This window comes from Eurypyga helias, unplaced genomic scaffold, assembly GCF_000690775.1.
Source record: "Eurypyga helias isolate BGI_N326 unplaced genomic scaffold, ASM69077v1 scaffold4788, whole genome shotgun sequence".
NCBI lineage: Eukaryota > Metazoa > Chordata > Aves > Eurypygiformes > Eurypygidae > Eurypyga > Eurypyga helias.
Genome location: NW_010268825.1, coordinates 18,333 through 37,754, shown reverse-complemented (window position 1 = coordinate 37,754; position 19,422 = coordinate 18,333). Strand labels below are relative to the sequence as shown.

The 19,422-nt window shown below is 41.6% G+C and overlaps 1 protein-coding gene across 1 annotated transcript in view; it reads right to left on the bottom strand.

Moving 5' to 3' along the window:
- LOC104514247 (fibronectin type III domain-containing protein 3B-like) overlaps window positions 1-12,439 on the bottom strand; it is a gene marked incomplete at its 5' end in the record, with an annotated part of 53,800 nt that extends 41,361 nt beyond the window's left edge. Inside the window, 3 exons of the mRNA XM_010157867.1 lie at window positions 1,691-1,981; window positions 4,341-4,584; window positions 12,363-12,439. Of these exons, the coding sequence (XP_010156169.1) occupies window positions 1,691-1,981; window positions 4,341-4,584; window positions 12,363-12,439 (612 nt within the window). The remainder of the gene's footprint in view (window positions 1-1,690; window positions 1,982-4,340; window positions 4,585-12,362) is intronic.
- Between the last annotated feature and the right edge of the window lie 6,983 nt (window positions 12,440-19,422).

Here is a 19,422-nt window from a genome sequence, read left to right as displayed (position 1 = left end):
GCCCCCCTGCCAGCAGCCAGCTCCTGCCCACGCTCCTAGCGCTGAGCTTTGCCTCCAAAAAGCCCACTCCCTACGGAAAGCCACGGCTGTGCCAGGCCATCATGCTACGTAACGATGAACGCCATTCCCTGCGGCAACCAGGATGCAGGACGTGCAAGGGTCTGCTCCGCTCCGGCTGTGCAGCTCCTAAAGCGCCGCTCCCTGGCAGGCAGCACGGCTGTTTCGGTGACAGCAGCTTGCCAGGAGCTGGCTCGCTGGATTGCTTCCACATCTAAACACCCAAAATAAGCATGCCAGCTACCATTGCACAAACACCCCCAACCCAGCCAGATATGAAACCATGTGCTGCAGAACACATCACCATCCCAATTAAGGAATTCATGCTGATGAACCCATCACCACCAGTTCTCCCTCACCTCACTCTAAATTCATACATTCCTACTTCCCTCTTAAGAGATTTTTGGCTAAGTAGCTTTTCTAAATAAAGACTCTTATTCCATCTCTATTTTCTATATATATATAAAAAATAGTTTTTCCAGGCTATTCTTCAGTTCTGGACGCAGCCCCACAGCACCTTCAAATTTTTAACTATTAGCAGGCTTGAATTGATACAGATGCCCAAAAAGTGCAAGTTTGAAGTGCTTTGCTGCTTGTTGCTTCTGTTGCATTCCTTTTCTCAGCTATGCTAAACACACTGCTGTTTAGCAGCATAAATCAAAATTGTCAGCTGTTCCCAGATTGCTTTTTACTCTTACCCTAATTACCTGTATGGCCATGTTTGCCAGGTATCAACCAATACATCCCCAAATAATTTGGGAAGAAACAGCCTATGCTGTGTGCCTAAATTCACACAAGAAATCTCAAAGTGTGCTACATTATATATAGCCTGAACATGCCAGGTGTAAGCCTGCTTACTACGCAAAAGTTTGTTCAGCCAGTTGCAGTTGCAGCAGTCAGCAAAGAGAAAGACTGAAAGGTGTAATGGATTATAACAAGTTACTGAGTTAAATTTAAGTCAAAGTGGCTATGTGCCGAATGGCTTGTGATAAATGAGATTTGATTAGATGAATAACCTAATGTTTTATTGTAAAAGTTTCAATTTTTTTAATGATAAGCCTTTGAAAAAGTTGAAGAAAATGCTTTCAAAAGTAGCCGGATTTGGTCACTAATTCCAATGGCTAAGATTAAGCAATTTCTTCTCAGTTTTCTTTGTTTCAACTAACAGCACTTCCGTTGAACTTCCACATAAACAAACTTGGGTTTTCAGCAATTGTCTCTAAACTGCTAAGTTTACTACATATACCTAGAAGATGCAAAATAGTGGTACCTAGCAGTCAGGTTTTGGTTATGGCTCAACTGTCCATAAGGATTTCCGTGAAGTGCCAAGATGCCTGTATGAAAAGCAAAATAAACCCACGAGCTCACCCATAAAATGCATTTCTGTTTCCAACAGATAAAACCAGAATGAAGCTGAATCTACCAGGGAATAGTCATGAAAGATGGGGAGGCAACCAGTTCATCTTACAAAACAAATATTGTATAGCAAGCTCAACAGTTGTATTTAAGTTCACACTGTATTAACACTGCCGTTATGTGTGGGTGGTAGTGGTTTTTGGCATAGTTACTGGATCCATATACAGGCGGAAAGGTGCAATAAAAAGGAATTAAAAATAAATAAAACTGTCTTTACCATGTGGGTCTTGTTCATTTGACTTTGGGCTGCTTCTCGCTCTGCGCTCTGGTTTCTTTACTGCTGGAGCCCCCCCGCCGCCTCCTCCGCTGCTTGCTCCATTGTGGCTCTTCGCGTAACCATTATATACAGTTGTGCAGCTGCCTATATGGTTTTTGTAGATGGATGAAGGAGGACTATTCAGACGGTTTTGGCGATCAATCTGCCTGTCTTTGAGTTTTTTGTGCTGTGGTTTGCTGTACTGATCTTCCCTGGTAATGTAGCTGGACATCCCATATAGTGGTATGATTTCTGAAACGAAAGAATTCACCCAGGTTAGCACAGAACAAGAAGATCACTGAATTTTTTCAGAGAACAAAATTCCTGACCATCTCTAAATGAAAGCACCAGATTTTCCTGGACAGATTTTACAACAAACCAAAGGCTTTTTTCTTAAAAAAGTTTCACTGCAGGACTGATCAAATTTTTTTTTTTTTAAATTATATTAAAGTGTGCTCATTTGTTGTTTGTCTTCATGTTTCGGGGACACAGATTTCAGGGAAACACCCAGGGAGACTGGTATTTAGGAAAAAGCCTTCCTAAGTTCACAGCAATTTAGCAGTTTCTTCCCCAGGGCCTGACTGGCCAGAATAAGCTGAGATGTCCTGGTTTCAAGCTGCCATCACTGATTACTTGCAATTTAATTTCTCAGTATAAATAGACTTTCCAATTGTGTCAACTGTGCCTGCCTAAAGAGAAGTGCAGCTTGAAGTGGAAGCTTTGGGTAAGTTAAACTATCAAAAAAAGCTTGAGAAATATCATAAAGATCATATGTACACTTCAGATACACATCATTAAATGCAATCCCCCTTTCCCTCCTCCAAGAGTAACTCTAAGGCAGGAATCAGAATATTTTCTGCTTTTCTCTGTAGTTCAGCCCTTTTTGCGCTCCACTTTGAAACGTCAACAAAGTCATGCCCAAAACAACAGCTTTACCTATGTTAGCAAAATAACAACTGATACCCGTTAATGTTCTGCATATTTTTTTCTAATTCCATTCAGAAGTTATCACACAAACTTCTGAAGCAATACACCCTATCCAGCTAGTTTCATGTTGAGATTGCTATGTATACTGTATTATAACTTTCCAAGTAGTTGCAAGTAGCCAGCTTTTCTTTCTTTGCTATTTCAGTGCACCTTGGTCTTTATCTTTCCTTATCTAGCTACATGATCACATTTATTTTCTTGCAGCTACTAACTACTCAAAACCAGCATGCTACAAATAAGTGCAATTTTTTTTCCAAGGCACTGTACAGCAAACGGGAAGCTGTGGATTACCCCTCAGCAGTACGATGTTCACCACTTCAATTATTGCAGTGTTACAGGTACAGGTCATTCCACTGCAGCAACCAAGGATTTTGGTTTTATTTATTTTTAAGGTGAATCGGCTTCTTACTATCTCCAGGCTACAGAAATATTCAACATCTACTTACCTAGCAGCTCTACGCTCACCTCGCACCCTACATGTTTACACACAAGACGTTGTCAACCAATCTGGCAAACTGTCCTGGTTCCCTATTCAAGAGGAAAATCCCTCCCCTACGTTATCTGTCTGCCTACACCATCTTGCTGGTTTCCTGAGCTTCCCACTTCCTCCCCAACAGTATACTGCAGCTAAATGTCAGCTGTAAGGCTCCATTCCTCAGCAGAAAGTGAGGTCTGTGGGTCAACAGAAACTTCCAAGAGGTCGTATCAACAGACACCTCCCCCTACTTCCCCTCTCTTTCTGCCTCTTCCTTCCCACTCCAACAGTATCTCACTTCTAGCAACACAGCTTAAACCTTTTTCTTTGGAAAGGGTCTTAACTCCAGGTAGTTGAGCAATAATGGAAAACCGTAAATCCTGAAGTGATTTCCATGTTAAACATCTCAAGTAGCTTTGCCGATTACTTTTTTGGTTAACACCCTCTTTCAGATTACACAAAGACTTCTCTCCAGGGTGGCAGAGACATGACAGCACATAATTCAGACAGAAATATGCCCCTTTCACTCCTTTTCTTGCAATTATTTACTCATGGCCTGATTAGGGTTGCCATGCTACCCTTTGGTATCAGACATGCTTTTCAGTGACTTACTGCCCAGCCTCAACCAGAATAACAAACAGAAAATGCCTGTTGTTTCTTGGAAAACCAGGGCTGGGGTCAGAAAGAACATTACAGCCAACAGGAAGCGGTATTCGGCTTTTCCCACTGGAAATTGCTGCGGCAAACCATGCCTGGATCCAGCCCTCCGTACTCATCCCCATTCCCAAGTCAGGGCTGATACATTTTGTCTCTTGGTTTTCTGTGCAATGCTGCATCGTGACACAGCAAGAGCAAACGGCATGACTCATGTCCCTAGTCTGGAGCATGGGATGAGCCATTTTTTCCCCGCTGTATTTACGAACGAGGTTAAAATCGGTTTTGTTTCTGCAACCTCGTGTCGCAACGCAGGATTGCCCTGTGTTGCTGCACTCTGGATGGCTACAGACCCCTTGCCCTGGGTGTTAAAGGAGGAGGCTCCATCCCTGTAGACAAAGCCACTCTGCAAGTTCTCCATTTCTACTCTTGGTTTCACTAGCCCTTAAAACTTGAACAGAGGTGTGAAATGCCAGTACCTTCCTTCCGGCTCACCTTGTTCTCCGTATATTGTTGGGGGAAGATGATGCTGTGGGAAGAACTGTGGTGGCATGTCCCCAGGTCCAGTGACAGGAGGATAAAACGCTGCGTGAGAGTTGTGAATGAAGTGGGGATGGTGCGTCAGGTATGGAGGTAAGTGATGGGTTGGAGAGATGGCCGAAGGATAGCTAGGAGGGTAACACTCCGGAGACTGGGGGGTAACCACCACCCTCCGAACACCGGTGTTGTCTTCTATCACCTGGAAGGGAAGGCAGGGAAATGAGCACTTTATGAAGCATCTAAACCAAACATGTTTTTAAACAACCCTATTTATGGTTTGTTCTCCCATTAGAAAACCATGAGTCCTTTGGTTTACTCACCAGGGTGGATGAGGCTTGGAGCAACCTGGTCTAGTGCAAGGTGTCCCTGCCCATGGCAGGGGGGTTGGAACTCGATGGGCTTTAAGGTCCCTTCCAACCCAAACCATTCTGTGATCTATGAATATCAGCACAAGTAACCACAGTGGTGGTGTGACTTTTCTTGGAGTCTCAGACAGCCACATTAATCACTGGGAGACTAACTGCTGCTCGTGATAACTATATGGCTAAGAGACAAAACAAATAACCTGTATGTAGGGAGTAAAACAATTGAAAAAAGAAACACAAAGCACCAAAGTAAGAGTACTCATGGGGACCAACCTTACCTACTGCACATAAAATTCCTACCACTGATTTTGGCAGCCCTCTGAGTGAGCACGGAGTTGGTAACACTTGGAAATGAGCTGGCACTGCTACCGTGGAGAAGCTGTGTGTGCACACAGAGACATTTGCTCTGCAGGAGCCCACTGCGCAGACACACGTCTGCAAAAGAATTGCTCTGTTCACAACAGGTATCTCTTCAAGACAAATCATAGGGCAGAAGGTTTTATTCTGCTTCAGAGCTGGTCTATACATCCATGCAAATCAACTCTGGAATATGCATAACTTGGCCCCAAATGCCACAGTCAAAGCACGTAAAAACAGATGTAGAAGGTGGAAATATGCTTAGGTTGAAAAAAGTTTTTCAGCTTATAATTTTTCCAGAGCTATATTTGCGGAGAAGAGTCAACCAGCCAAATTTCAGTCCAGACTTAGGAGCCAAGCCTTTCCTGAAGCTTATTCAAAAACCTTCTGCCATTTCTGGAACATAAAAGCACAACGGCGTAAGAAGAATTACTATCCCTTTGCCTCTGTGTGTCGATGCGCGTAAGGTAGAAGAGCACGACGGAATATGATCTGGTTACATACAACAAATGGGCTGCTCAAAATCTAATGTCTTCTCAACTGACTGATGACACGCAGATGGAATAATATACCTGAGGGATGTGCTGTATGAGATACGTGAAAGTGCATCAAGGGCACCTGCCGTAAGATGCTGCTACTCTCAGCTGATTGCCACCAACACAACACTACCTGGAGTTATCTATTCCCAACCCCCCCTAGCAGCATTAGCAGAAGAGACCCCGCTACGGACCCCTACGCTATCACATCACACTGTCTTAGCCTAACCCACCAAAAAAAAAAAAAAAAAGGTGTTTATGCTGATATATCCAGAAGGGAAGTAAGGGCACGGGCACACGGCTGATTCTGCTGACTGCTGCAGAGGGACGAGCTCTGTCTAGGAGGCAATATCCACAGTCATGCTCCAGCAAACACCACTCCGTGATGCAGGCGCCAGCTGAGCAAGTCATCACAGGGCAAAATTCAACCAATATTAGTGGACCTAATGCCTTCCTTAGGCCACGTGCATCCTAAGGTTCTATGAATGTATACCTGTTGTCTATGGGCTGCCACCGCAGACACAAGAGTTTCTGTGGGCTGGCTGGCCTCCTACAGAAGGAAGTTTTCTATAGAAAATTAATTCACTCACTTGCAATTGATGTTTTGCATTAAAAAGCTCTGTTGCTTGCTATGCTGAGTAACCAGAATAGGAATTATTTACCTTAACATACTTGATCCTAACACCTAAATTTACAACCTCAGCTAGAAATTTGGCATCTCCTACCTCTAAATTTCAAAGACTTTAAAGAATCCTCTAAAGACAGCTGAACCTCAGAGATTTAGACTATCACATTGGTGTAAAAGCCGTATTTTCAGGCCTCCCATCTCTGCTACCGGTTCTAAACCTCCACAGCATCTCTTATCCTGGTGCCAGGTCTGAAACCTGCACTCCAAAACTCGGAGAACAGGAAAATCCTTTACCATTTAGCACGTATTTGATGAACAGAATTACTTACTTAGGACTGCGTACAGTAACGTTGGCCTTAACCCGCCAAGACTGGGATCCTGTGCTAATTTGAGATAGCAAGTTCCTACATATTGATGTGAAAAGTTTTCATCATAGCTTTAACTAGCCCAAGCCTCAAAGACAGCTTTAGTCTTCCAGGTGGGTGTAAGCTCTTATCTGTGCATCTAGACCAGTCTACATGTGTATTTTGTGCCCTAGTGAAAGACGACTATGTTGAAGAACAGATTCAGACAGAAAGCCTGTACTCTGCAGCAGCACACAATGTAAACCCATATTTAAAATTACTTGCGTTGCTCTTACTGAACTATCTTCTAGAAAGCTGGGAAGAAAGCTCAGAGTTCCTTCAAAGACCTTTTCCCATGAAATTATCCGGCCAGATGAAGCTATAAAATACCAGCAGTAGTGAGAGAAAAGCCAGAAATCAGGGGATGAGCCAGCCTTCCAAATTACTTTCATCAAAAAGCTAAGAGACTAATATTAATGTATTTTATTTGTTTCCTCCCAGGCCACAAATACTGACAGTATTCCTGTTGCTTCATGCACACATGTTCCAAATGAACACAAACACAGGGGACCTTGAACGAAAATAATTTATTTCCCTATACTACAGGGAATTTTCTCCCTAAACTAGGAATTCTAGATTTATATGTAAATTTCTGAGGCTGCACATATGATCTTTATATATGATATTCTGTCTTCAACAGATCATAAAATTGGTAATCCCATGTATTAAACATTATATGCAAAATCTTGATTTGTCGAAGTGGCAGTGGGTAGATGATAGTAGTGCCATTCTGGGAGACAATATGCTTTCAATTCATCAAACAGAGGAAATTGCTTTTGAACCATTAGTGTAAATCACATAACTTAACAGAGAGGTTAAATTTTGTTATTTAAAAGAAGAATCTGCAATTCTTTGTATCTGCTTAAAACGGTCTGTCATAAGGATCATAAATTCATCAGGAAACACACTGTCTGCTAAGCCATCTCCAGTGCCCAGAAGCAATGAAACCCTAATCACTGTTGACGTCTCTAGATACAACTGGAATATTAAAAGTAATAGCTTTCACTAATTTTAGCAGTCTATACTTACAGAAAATAAGTTTCTCTGTTCATCTGGCTCCTAGAGCTTAACTTCCATTATTTTGTGTTTCTCAAACAGTTACTAGGTAAATTGTCTTTTGCCGCTATTTTTTGTGCTTGCTGGTGTAATTGGCATGCCGCCTCAATTGCAGTATTATTATAGCCTAGTTCCGTGTGGTTTTTCCCATATTTTTGGTAGCTTAATTGCTGAGTGAGGATGAGAGATGATCTTGCAGGAGAACCTGGATGAACATTACTCATACACCATAAAACTGCCTCCCCCATCGGTTGCCATACTTTGAGAATACCAGTTTAAATGTTATTTGGTTTACATTAAAGATATCACTGTAGCAATGAAAACTCAATCGAACTAGAGATAATTCACATATTCAAAGTGCATCACTGTTCCATGTTGTCTTATTTTTCTCCACTGAAATTTAATATTACACAGGCATGTATTCTTTGCACAGGTAAACTGTACCTATTTTTAGGGTTCCAGTTAAAGGAATACAATCATTCTTGTTCTGTAAGACACACACACTGAATGGGTATAATATGGTAATATGGAATTAATTTCCATTTGCTTTCAAAGAATTTTCTTATTTCACTTAAACTTCGTGTGCTAGATTCAGTAAGGACATCTGGAGCATGGCCACTGGGTGGGCCACATCCAACACCTTGGGAATTTCGTCAGCTAATTTGAAACTTCATTCATAAATCAATCTGTACCAGAAAACAGTACAGAATGAGCTCATCTGCAAGGAACTTGGATGTCAACATTTTATTTATTCACTTAATTTATTAAGGATGCCAATCCAAGTTCATGCCAGCCCTGGCAAGTTTGAATCACTATCTTTCCCATCCATCACGTACCAGTATTAAATCTGTAACTTGAACCTGGAAAACAGGCAGATGAACATCTACAATCCTGGCAAGAATGCTGGGGTATTTGAAATCTAGAATGATCTTCGGGGGCAACGGCAATGCTCATGAACTTTAAAGGATCGTCCCGTTATGGCTTGCTCCACGCGAGCGTAAGATCTGCACAACCTTCCTTGTGACAAGAGCGATGGGGAGGATCATCCTGTTAAAGGATGACTCGATTGGTCACAGCCTACATAACACACCAAGAAGCTCTGTGAGCAGTAAGCCACACAAAACCAAAGTCTGTGGCTAAAAGCTTATACTAGCCAAACACGGTTTGGAAAGCACCTCTTAGGGTAGAGGATGTGCGCAAAACCAAAACCCTGAATCCCAAGACTGGAAGGGATTTTCTACCACTTGAAATGTCATTTAAATCTTTCCTCTTTGTAGATGTTACGCTCTAGTTCTCTCCAGTGCTACATGCTGGATGCAGGAACACTCAACTGCCGGACCATGGCTTGAGTTGCACACTTCAGAACGCACAACCCCAGCGTTACCTCCTGACAAAAGGAGTCTTATCCGCTCTGTGCATACCTCGTGCTCCAACCAGTAAGTTGGTCCTTTAGCCTTAAAATGTCTGTGGCAGAGACCACATATTAACTTCTCTGTAAATAAAAAGTGGAGTTTCATGCCAAATTTTCACATCCAACTACACATGAGTAATCCCTCAAACTCCAGTGGAATTGATCCAGATTTATTTTAGAGAGCAGCCCTCAGCCAACAGCCCTAAGCTAACAAGTTCATGATTGTGCTTTTTGATATTTCCATTGTTCTAGTTGTCCTCATTAGAACAGCCCAAATCCTCCTTCCCTCCTCCCAGACACACATCTCCCACAACCACTCAAGAGGACATCCCAAATTTAATAGCTTGGCATCCAAATCATCTTCTTTCATCTTCAGATTGCACTGACACCAGGGAGCCAGAGTGCTCTAGGAACCAGGACCACAGATCCCAAGGGCACGTGGCTTCGGTGGACACCTCAGCAGAGAACATGGTCCTAGCTTGCTGCGCAGGACTCGTGCTGCAGGGAAGCAGCCCCATCCCGCAGCTCAGAACTGGAAGGGGCACTAACAGCTTGTGCCCAGGTCCTGACAGATCCCTCATTTTCCTTCCGTGTCCAACAGCTGAAACCAAAACTGTTGACTGTGCAATCATTTAATACAAATTTCTCTACTGTGCCCCCTTCCACAATTAACTTTCACAGCAGCAATACTGTCCACCAAGAGCACAGCAAGGCACTTTTGTTTCTCTTTTATATTTAACTAACCCTTAGCCAACAAAAAATTACGGAGACATGAACTCTGGTCTGATAGCTCCTATCTGCCAGAGGTGCACAGAGGCTCATCTGCTGAAAAGGAAATGCAAAATAACTGGCTGTATGGAACCAGTCTTTGAAAGCAAAACCATAGCATGAAAGATCTGAACTGGTGGTGTGTATTTGTCTTCTATTACTTCCCTGGATTTTTTCCTACCCTGGGTAAGCTTCATCCTTGGGAACATCTCCTTAACATCAACAATCCTGGCTTCTAGTCATGACTGCTAATATGGTCATAGAATCACAAACTGGTTTGGGTTGGAAGGGACCTCAAAGATCATCTAGTTCCAACCCCCCTGCCATGGGCAGGGACACCTTCCACTAGACCAGGTTGCTCAGAGCCTCATCCAGCCTGGGCTTGAAGACATCCAGGGATGGGGCACTGGGTGGTCCTTGAAGTCCTTCATCCAGCTTCCAGTGGAGCTGACCTTGCAGGGCACACAACCTCCTGCCCATTTCTGCTGATCATTTTCACAATACCAAAGAGGTAATAAAGCATCATTCTAATCCAGGGTTGCAATCAGTAGATAACTAAGGTAATATTTAAGGCTAATACTCGCAGCTCCAACAGGCTTGGCAGAAGAAAATGAAAATACCTTCTTTAAATATGCACCATTACTTCTCCTCAGGGATATCTGCTTTCTGCCTGACTCTTAGATGTATGTTTGGGGGTCAAATCAAACAAAAAAGCAAATATTTTGATTCTTATCTCAGAGTGCATTAATTTGCTTTACAGCCTTTCCCTTGCCACTCTAAATTTAAGTCGTGTTCTCATTGCTTATCATAAAACAGTCCTTAATAGGCGGCAGTAGACGAAAGCGAGAGCAAATAGGGCAGGGGCATTTATTACAGTAAGAACTGATTTGATTACCATGCACTTTCAACTACCAGTTAATATGAAGCAGCCTGAACTGTAACAGGCTCACTCATCACACAGCAGAACACACACATTCTGCTACTGAAAAGCACCGAATACAGCGCTTTTCTCCTAAAACTTTACAACATATTTCCAGCTCCTTGGAAAAATTTCTTCAGAAGTTGGTTGGGGTTGGTGTGTTTGGTGTGGGGTTTTTTTTTGTTTGTTTGGTTTTTAATTAAGAGAATACTTAAAGGCTTTCTTAGTGGAATTATTATGGTGCTCCACAAAAAGCATTGAAGAGTATCTGGCTTCAGATAGAGATACAACCGGAAGATTTCATGACTCTGTTTTGGAAAGCGTTTCAGTTATACCCAACCACTTATCTCAGTACAGGGGCTGAGAGGTATAAATGTTTTAAATAACAAGGAGAAATATTTTACTAATAAGAAGGTGTTAAAGTTGTTTCAAAGGAAGAGTAGATCTTTAAAAAATCCCTCTGTATGATATGGGGCAGTTTATTAAATCAGGTGAGCGTGTGAGGAGTATTAAACAGCACTGCAAATTCTTTCTCAAAGCGCACCCCAAGCACCTACCTTGGGTGCCTGAGGAGCAGGAGGAAGCTGGACCACCCTGCCATCCTGCCCTCTCCCCTAGGAAGGCTAACAATGTCCCCTGCACTTGAGGCATGTTTTCACTCTGTTCAGAAGTTAAAATACCACAGACCGATTGCAGTATTTTGTGGGATTTAAGTATGACGCCATCCACAATTTTTCAGAATTACACAAGCTCACATGTTTCCTGGGGAGGAGAAGGGATTCCAGGACATCATCTATTTTCTGCTTACCAAGATGCCAAAATATATGTATCAGAAGTTCTCATGCTATTCAACAAGGATATTTGAAACGCTTGGTATACTTTTAACGAAGCTTTCAGTCCAGTCCAGGACTCAGGGAAAGTGGTGAAATTATTGCATTTATTGTGTTGTTCACAACTTTTTTTTCTCCTTACTTCAGAAAGAGTCTAAGCTCTGCAGAAGGTTGGAGGAACACAAACTATCTGGTAATCTGAAGCAGTTATTTACAAAGATGATCAGTAGCTGTTCAAGAGTTCCAAAACCTAACAGCTTTGTGAAAAGCTTTTTCCATTTTTTCCATAAATAGACAATTAAATCACCTCTATTCTTAAAAACAAACCAAAACCGCCACAGGATTTCTGCTGGGGAGATACTGAGGATCAACAACATATTTTATAGCTACAGTGGCTCCTTCTCTCACTTCTGCCATTCTCTGACTGTCTGACTGTCACACTAGAACTTAAGGCATCACCTAACATCATGGACTTCTCTCGCTCTCACAACAGGGGAGAAGTTGCATGCACAGGCTCAATCCATACGCACAGCTTTCTCACTTGTGCAAATATGTCCTTGTACTGTCAGCAAAGAGAAGGAGTATTAAAGTGTGTATTACCATTTCCATTAATATTTCTAAATTAAACTTCAACCAAGTAGACTTTTCTACATGGAACAAAGCTGTCGCTTTTATATGCATTTTAATTCTTGAGGAAGCATACCTGTGAGATATAACCGGGAGGCACATGAATAGGGGGAATGGATCCATTGGGTGACATCATGGGAACTTCTGCTGGTCCTAATAGAAAGAAAGAAATAAGATATTAGTTTCTGCAGTTTAAAAAAATTGCACAGTTGCTTAGAAAAGGCTAAAAATAGCTTTATATCTGAAGCCTGCAATAACAAAATGAGCAGCTCCACTAATTTCTGGTATATGGAAAATGCCTTGTGCCATCATTCTGAGAATAAGATCATTGTTCAATGACTTTACCATATATTCCGTTGAAATAATATTTTCATCATAAAACAGCTCAAACATAGATTTTATATTACCCACTGATCAACTTAAACAGCATTAAGCAGTAACACAATATGTCCTTTAGCAGCCCACAATTCCTATATTGAAATCTGGTTAAGTTATTCTTGTCGAAGGCATGGGAGAAGAGAACAAAGCATAAACTGTGCAGCCTGGAATTAGGCAGCTCCCAAGGAAAGCGTCCAATTGTAGCAAAAAAATCACATATGTGAAAAACTATCTATCTATTTAAGAATGCACAAAGACCAAATTCATTATCTCAGCTATTCAGACTAACCTTGGAATGTGGTTATACAAGCAAGAAGCTTATGGTTTCCACTCTGAAATCCAGCCCTGAACATGCAAGTTCCATTTTGAGGCACTGAGTACAAGTATAACAAAGCAAGTGCCATAACCATTCGACTTCTGCAAACAGAGCCTCACAGCTAGAAGAAAGCATCTAGATAAAATGGAAATAGTTCACTCCATTGCTGACTGAATCAGCCATTAAAATTGGGAACATGACACAGAGCACTCAATAAATTAATGGCTCCAAACATCAGACACACATTTGCAATGAGAGTTTGCTACTTTGAAAAAGAAAACTTAATTACTTCCTTATTAAGTACTAAAATGTTTACACGATTCTGTTGGTTAGCCCATTTGCCATGGCCTAAGTAGTCCTGGGCAAATTCTTGAGGAGAGCTCAGAGACAACTCTCTTCCTTGGGATTGCCAACTGACTTTTAGTTTTGACTAATGATACAGAACAACTTCATAACCTTCCCCGACAGAGAAGCCACCTAACATCTCCAAACTATATCACACTCTCGCGTAAGGAAGCTAAACATTAAAACATATGAAGGACTTCAGGCACGGATGGGATGTAATGGCCTTCAGGAGCGATTGCTCCTTAAATTTAGACAAATCTAATGTAATCCCCAACACCAAAGTGAGCTACCAACAAAGTGAGCCACAGTCTGTTGTCCGATATCAGCAAAACCAGTCCACATTAAGTTATCAAAAGGTCATTCCCTATCCATCTACATTTTTTTTACTGCTCAGGCTGCTTATCATACAATAAGCTGGACTCCCCAACCTCTCACAATCCAAGTTACACACATGAATCTTTGTTTGCATATCTCCTCTGATCTTGGTTCTTTTTCTCTGTCCAATTATTTGCAGTCTAATCAGCACAGATGGTTTTTACTAGTCACATCTAGATTTGAAATATGATAATTTATCGTCAAATGCATTAAGCACATGGAAACTGAAGTTTAAACTAAAAGTAATCTAGGTGTGTGGTTCTGCTGCCCTTCACAGCTCTCTATACTTAACTATGTAGGGAACTACCTATACTGCAGCCAAAATGAGAAAAAACCCTGTTGTTACTACTACTTCTTCAGCTCATATGGGTTTCACCGCCACCACCTTATTCTAGAGCCCTTCCAATGTCATTTGTCTCCCCACATAGCCAACAACTGTAGCGTGAAGGAAAAAAACCAAACCAGCACGAGCAGTAAGCAAGTACTGGGGAGGTGAGTTGCCATCTAAACGGCTCTATTTAAACCCATCAAAAATATGAAGTGGCAATTGGCTCGGAAGGAATTTTACAGAAATATTATTTGAGGAAATGTGTTTTTCCTATCAAAAAAAATCTCTGGAAATTTCTTCTGAGGAATATGTTTTTTCATTTCTCTCTGAATCTACCTTCATCTGTATACACAGCCAAGTTTCACTCCATCGTAAGCTGGACAGTATAACTCTACCTAGTGGCCACTACCGATAAACACACAATGACACTTTTTGGGGGGACTCAATCCACACTGAATTATCAATGACACTTTTTGGGGGGACTCAGTCCACATTCTCAAGTCTTGTTCGGTTCTTCAGGAAGAAACACGACTGAGATTAGGTAAAGCGAATAATTAACATTGTTGTGCTACTCATTCCTCATGTTCGGTTCTTCAGGAAGAAACACGCCTGAGATTAGGCAAAGCGAATAATTAACATTATGAAACTCATTTCTCCCCAGTGATTTCTTAAACCTGAAAAGCTGCAAGAAAAAGTCATTTTAAAATCAAAAATCCCAAGGTCACCATTTACCTAACAATAATTTAAATGTTAAACGTAGATGTTGGTTAATGGAATAAAGCTTTAATGTTTAACCTCTTTCAGCCCCTCACCAAAATACTACCTACTGATATTCGTATTGGCTCTAGGCAGTCTTTCTCAAAAACAGGTACTCTCACTTGGAAATAAATTTAAAACTGGAACAGTTTTGGAGTTTCTACATACAGACCAGGTAGTCTCCATACAACAACCGAGAAACACTTCGCTTTGCATACCTCGGCATCTGTCCTTCTAAACCTTGTGCCAACTGCTCATGTGGAGTAGCGATTGACTTACAGGAAGAAATCAAACCCCCACACCGATACCCTTGACTGTAACACTTCCATTCCAATAAAAAAAATACACTGTGTTTTATCATCAAAATGTGCACCGTGCAAGATGATGCTTAACCTTGCCTGTGACCCACAAACTGTTAAAGTCGTTTGTATAACAGGTTTTCAAAGAGTGACAGCCCAGTGATTTGCAGCTAGATTTTGTTTCCAGTGCTTTGATTTCAAGGCTAGCCAAATGACTTTAGCATACATTATTTCATCTCTCATCAGCCTTATCAAAACAACTTGAAGAGGTAGTGAGTAAAATACCCCATCTCCACAGCACGACGAGTCCCAGGAATTATTAAAGATCATTCTTGCAGTGAAACTACTCCCAATTAATATTAACAAAACCATACTTTTTGGGTGTTTGGGGCTTTTTTTGTAGTGTTTTCCTTTTTGGTGGGGTTATTTTGAGTATTTTGGGTTATCTCAAGTGTTTTTGAGTTGTTAAAATGTAGGTATTTTGCGAAGGATGTTCCTAAATTGTTTGTACCCACAGGTTGGATGTAAGTAATGTGTCCTCTAGGGAATTACAACTTTGCAAGATTTAACTGAAGCTCATGGTTCAACACAAAATTTAATTTAAATGAGAAAAAGTCAGTCCATTCTAACAGGGATGCCGTATGTTGGAATGACCTTGTTTTCAACCTGATAACAAACTCCTGATTCATAATGAAACCAAGCCAGAAGAGCTTTGGCCACCTCTGCTGACAAAGCGAGAGGCCAAATTCCACCCCGAGCTCTGACACCCTAAATAGAGAGCATCTCCATCAGCTTCTGGAGGGCTGCCCTAAAATGCTGGGGCTGGCTCCATCCAAAATGCAGGTGTGAGGAAATGATTCCCTCTCCTCTGAACTGAGAGGAATAAGCAGAGGAGCCACCAGGCAAAAGGTGTGAGTCCATCTACCCCAGGCAGGTGAGAGACTGCACTCAACCCTAGCTGCAAAAGCATGAATTTTCATATTACTAACACATGTTAATAATTAAGGGGCAGTAAAAGAAACAACTCCGTCAGTGGCAAAGCTAATGAAAAGTCTGACACCCCAGTAAGACCCTGTCCACCTCCTCCAAGACACATGCTCCTACTCCTGTGCTGCTCTGCCACTCCAATGGCGCGGAAGCTAATTATCCTAACGCTCTTAAATTACCAAAAGCGTTTGGCAATCTGCACATGCAGTCTAACAAAAATGACAATTACTTTATTGCGCCTTGTATCATGGTTCATCGTGGAAAGCAACAAGGCTCCCTTCCATCTCCCTCTCCCACATCCCACACCAAGTACACGCTCTGTCATGGACAGATCCATCAGTTCTTCTGGTCATTTTTATTCCTTCAGGAATAATGTCACAATCTACTTGAGAAATTTCTGTCCCAAGGTTTTCAAGGCTAATTATAGTCTTGGTTGCAATCCACGACACTTTCAAAATTCTTGTATAAAACCAGTTTTGGAATAAGTATGCTTTTTTCTTGTTTCTGAATGACCTTTCACGCATGCATGAAAAATCACCGTCATTTAATTAGCTTTTTTCCTTAAATTACAGAAGACAAAATCCAGCATTTCAGTTTCTCCAGCTACAGCAATGCAATCTATCATGTTTTGTTCTTTACCCGTAGCACAATGGGGCAAAGCAGTAAATTTACTACACTATTTCCCTTTCCTTAGTGCTTATAGAGCATGGCTTTTCCCACTTTATTACTAAATTATGTCCACTGTAGAATAATTTCCAGATCCAGCTCCAGCACATGGGCATCTATTTTACTCGGTTTCTACTAACCGTCTGGCATAGCTTATAGCACATGGGCATCTATTTTACTCGATGTTTCTACTGACTGCCTGGCGTAGCTTATTACAAAGAGCAAACCCTACCAGGCTTCGTTAGAAAGTGCCTATTCTGAGACCAGTTACTGAAAACTCTCTGAAGTTCAGGAGTTTCTCAGCCCTGTTTGTAGCAAAGAGTACCGTTTTGAGTTTCTCAGCCCTGTTTGTAGCAAACAGTACCGACTTACCGTTTCACACCACAATACCTGCATTAGCAGAGAAACAATATGAAACTTAGAGATTTGGGCACTTTTACTTTGAAATTTAAGAATACTGTACATTTTAATAACAAGAACTTACTGTACCAGCTAAGTGGAAAATTAAATCCAGTCGGGTCAATGCATTGTATTTTACAAAACTTAAGTTTTAAATAATTAATGAAAAAAGAAATTATGTCTCTCTTTGATTCACAACAAAACTGGGGTCACATCTTTCACATAGACTGCTTCTCAGGAAGTAAATCTATGGAGCAAGAGGTGTGACCGAAGGTAAAGGAAAGATAATTAAAGGGCAAATTGGCCTGCTTTGCTAAAACAAATGACCCAGGGCTTGCTGACCTTGGCTGGGCCCCAAGGGTTTGCATTTTCACATGGATGAGCAGCTGTTCCGCAACAATTTCCTCAATGAAACAAGCACAAACAGACTCCCTGTCGCTGTCAGGCACACATGTCTTCTCCCTCCACTTGGTTATTCTCCGAGCAGCTTACAGACCAAACAAGGTGATGACAAGGAAAACAAACCCAAAGAAATCCTGGATTCTTCCATTCATCTTCCTTCCTTCGCAGCAGAGGTGTGGCGAGTGTTCTTCCTAGCCCTTTGGCCACAGCCTAAGCCTGCTTGTGAGCACAAGCTAACACCAGTGTGTCCGACCACCTCAGAAAAACCTTAGAAGTGGGGTGTAAAGAGCTTTCACATATAAATATCAGCCCAATTTTGAGGTGCAATCTCTCCTAGAGAAGAGCTGATTCAGATGCTCATTTAACTCTGCTCAAGACTGAGGAAGAGCCAACGTGCAGGTGAAAGGTGCAAAATAACATCATCAGTACAGCTTATCAAGGGATGTGGTTAACAAAAGCATCCGGCACTTGGTCATGCCCATGGCACCAGCTCATGCCCAAAGAAGGCAGCATACAGAGAGCCTTAAACTGCTCATCCATACGTATGTGTCATTTTTTTAAAGACAACTTCACCTACACATACGGATGTGAATAGGAAGTCAGCTACCGCGCATCCCTTCACATTGCCTGGCACCTCAGCCATTCACTTCTTTCTGTTCAGATCACAGCTTAGGAGTACAACTTAATTCCTTCACCTTATAAGAGTAGTTCAAGAACATTACCAAAACCCTCAAGTTTAATAGAAATGGCTCCATGTATTTCGAATGATCTTCATCTGCATCAAGTATTTAAATGCAACTGAAACATCCCAAAAAAAGGTGTCAGCCTGTATGCCATCTGTATGGCTTAACCACTGAAGGGTTACCCCAATCTGTACATGCAAACACAGTGCTTGAAAGCAGAGAATGGCGCAGGTTAAATGCACTTCTTAAACCCCTTTGCAACTTCTATGATTGCTTTATGTTTTTTCAATGCCCTTCCTAAATCCTGTGACTAAATGAGAAAAGGGTACAAATTATGGGAGTCCTCTACCCACTCCACCAGATTATGAAGTTAATGTGCCATAAATCTAATTAAAACCAAAGAAGTTATAAAACACACTTTGGTCCCTGGGAGTTCAGTGCATTATCATTAACAACATTAAACTGCCAACCACGTACACTTGATTGACATGCCCAGCACTTGGACCTTACAGCCACAGGCCCTACAATAATATCCAGTCTGGAGTCTGGGTTTGACTGATGTTTTCAACATGTGCAGACAAACTCACTCAACCAAACACCAAACCAAAATACTCAGAAATCTATGCCAAAGGCATCAAGCAGGCAGCTCCTGGAACATTTTCTGGCTTATTTACATGACAGCACCTTTGCTGTTTACACTAGAGACTCTTGAAAGCAGTTTATTTTACCTGTGTTTGCTACTTGACCTGCTACACACAGCGGGAGGCTCAAGCACATTCAGTCTGGGAGTTAAAACAGCAGCACTCCAGGCTTTCATGTCAGAACCAAGAGATTCCTACTCAGCAACATGCCATTCTGCAATGTGTGTCTCCCAGATGTTGTATCCTGGTTTGGGGCATACTGTAGAAATAATACAGTAACCCATAAAAACAGGAAATGAACTAAAATACATCATTTGCACCGAACATGCCCTGTCCAGAGCTATCACAATACTTCTGCTGTTACACAGCAGCAGTATTGTACATGAATTTAAAGAGGAAGCTAGGTTAAATGCTCATTTTTATCCCCCACAGAGCTGGGAACCAATAAATTTACTAACATCACACGTTTGACGTTGCAAACATTAAGTGCATTTGGAGATACTTATCCTGAGAGCATGAAGAACTGCCCCACGCTTCACCTGCCAGACCTCAACATGCCAC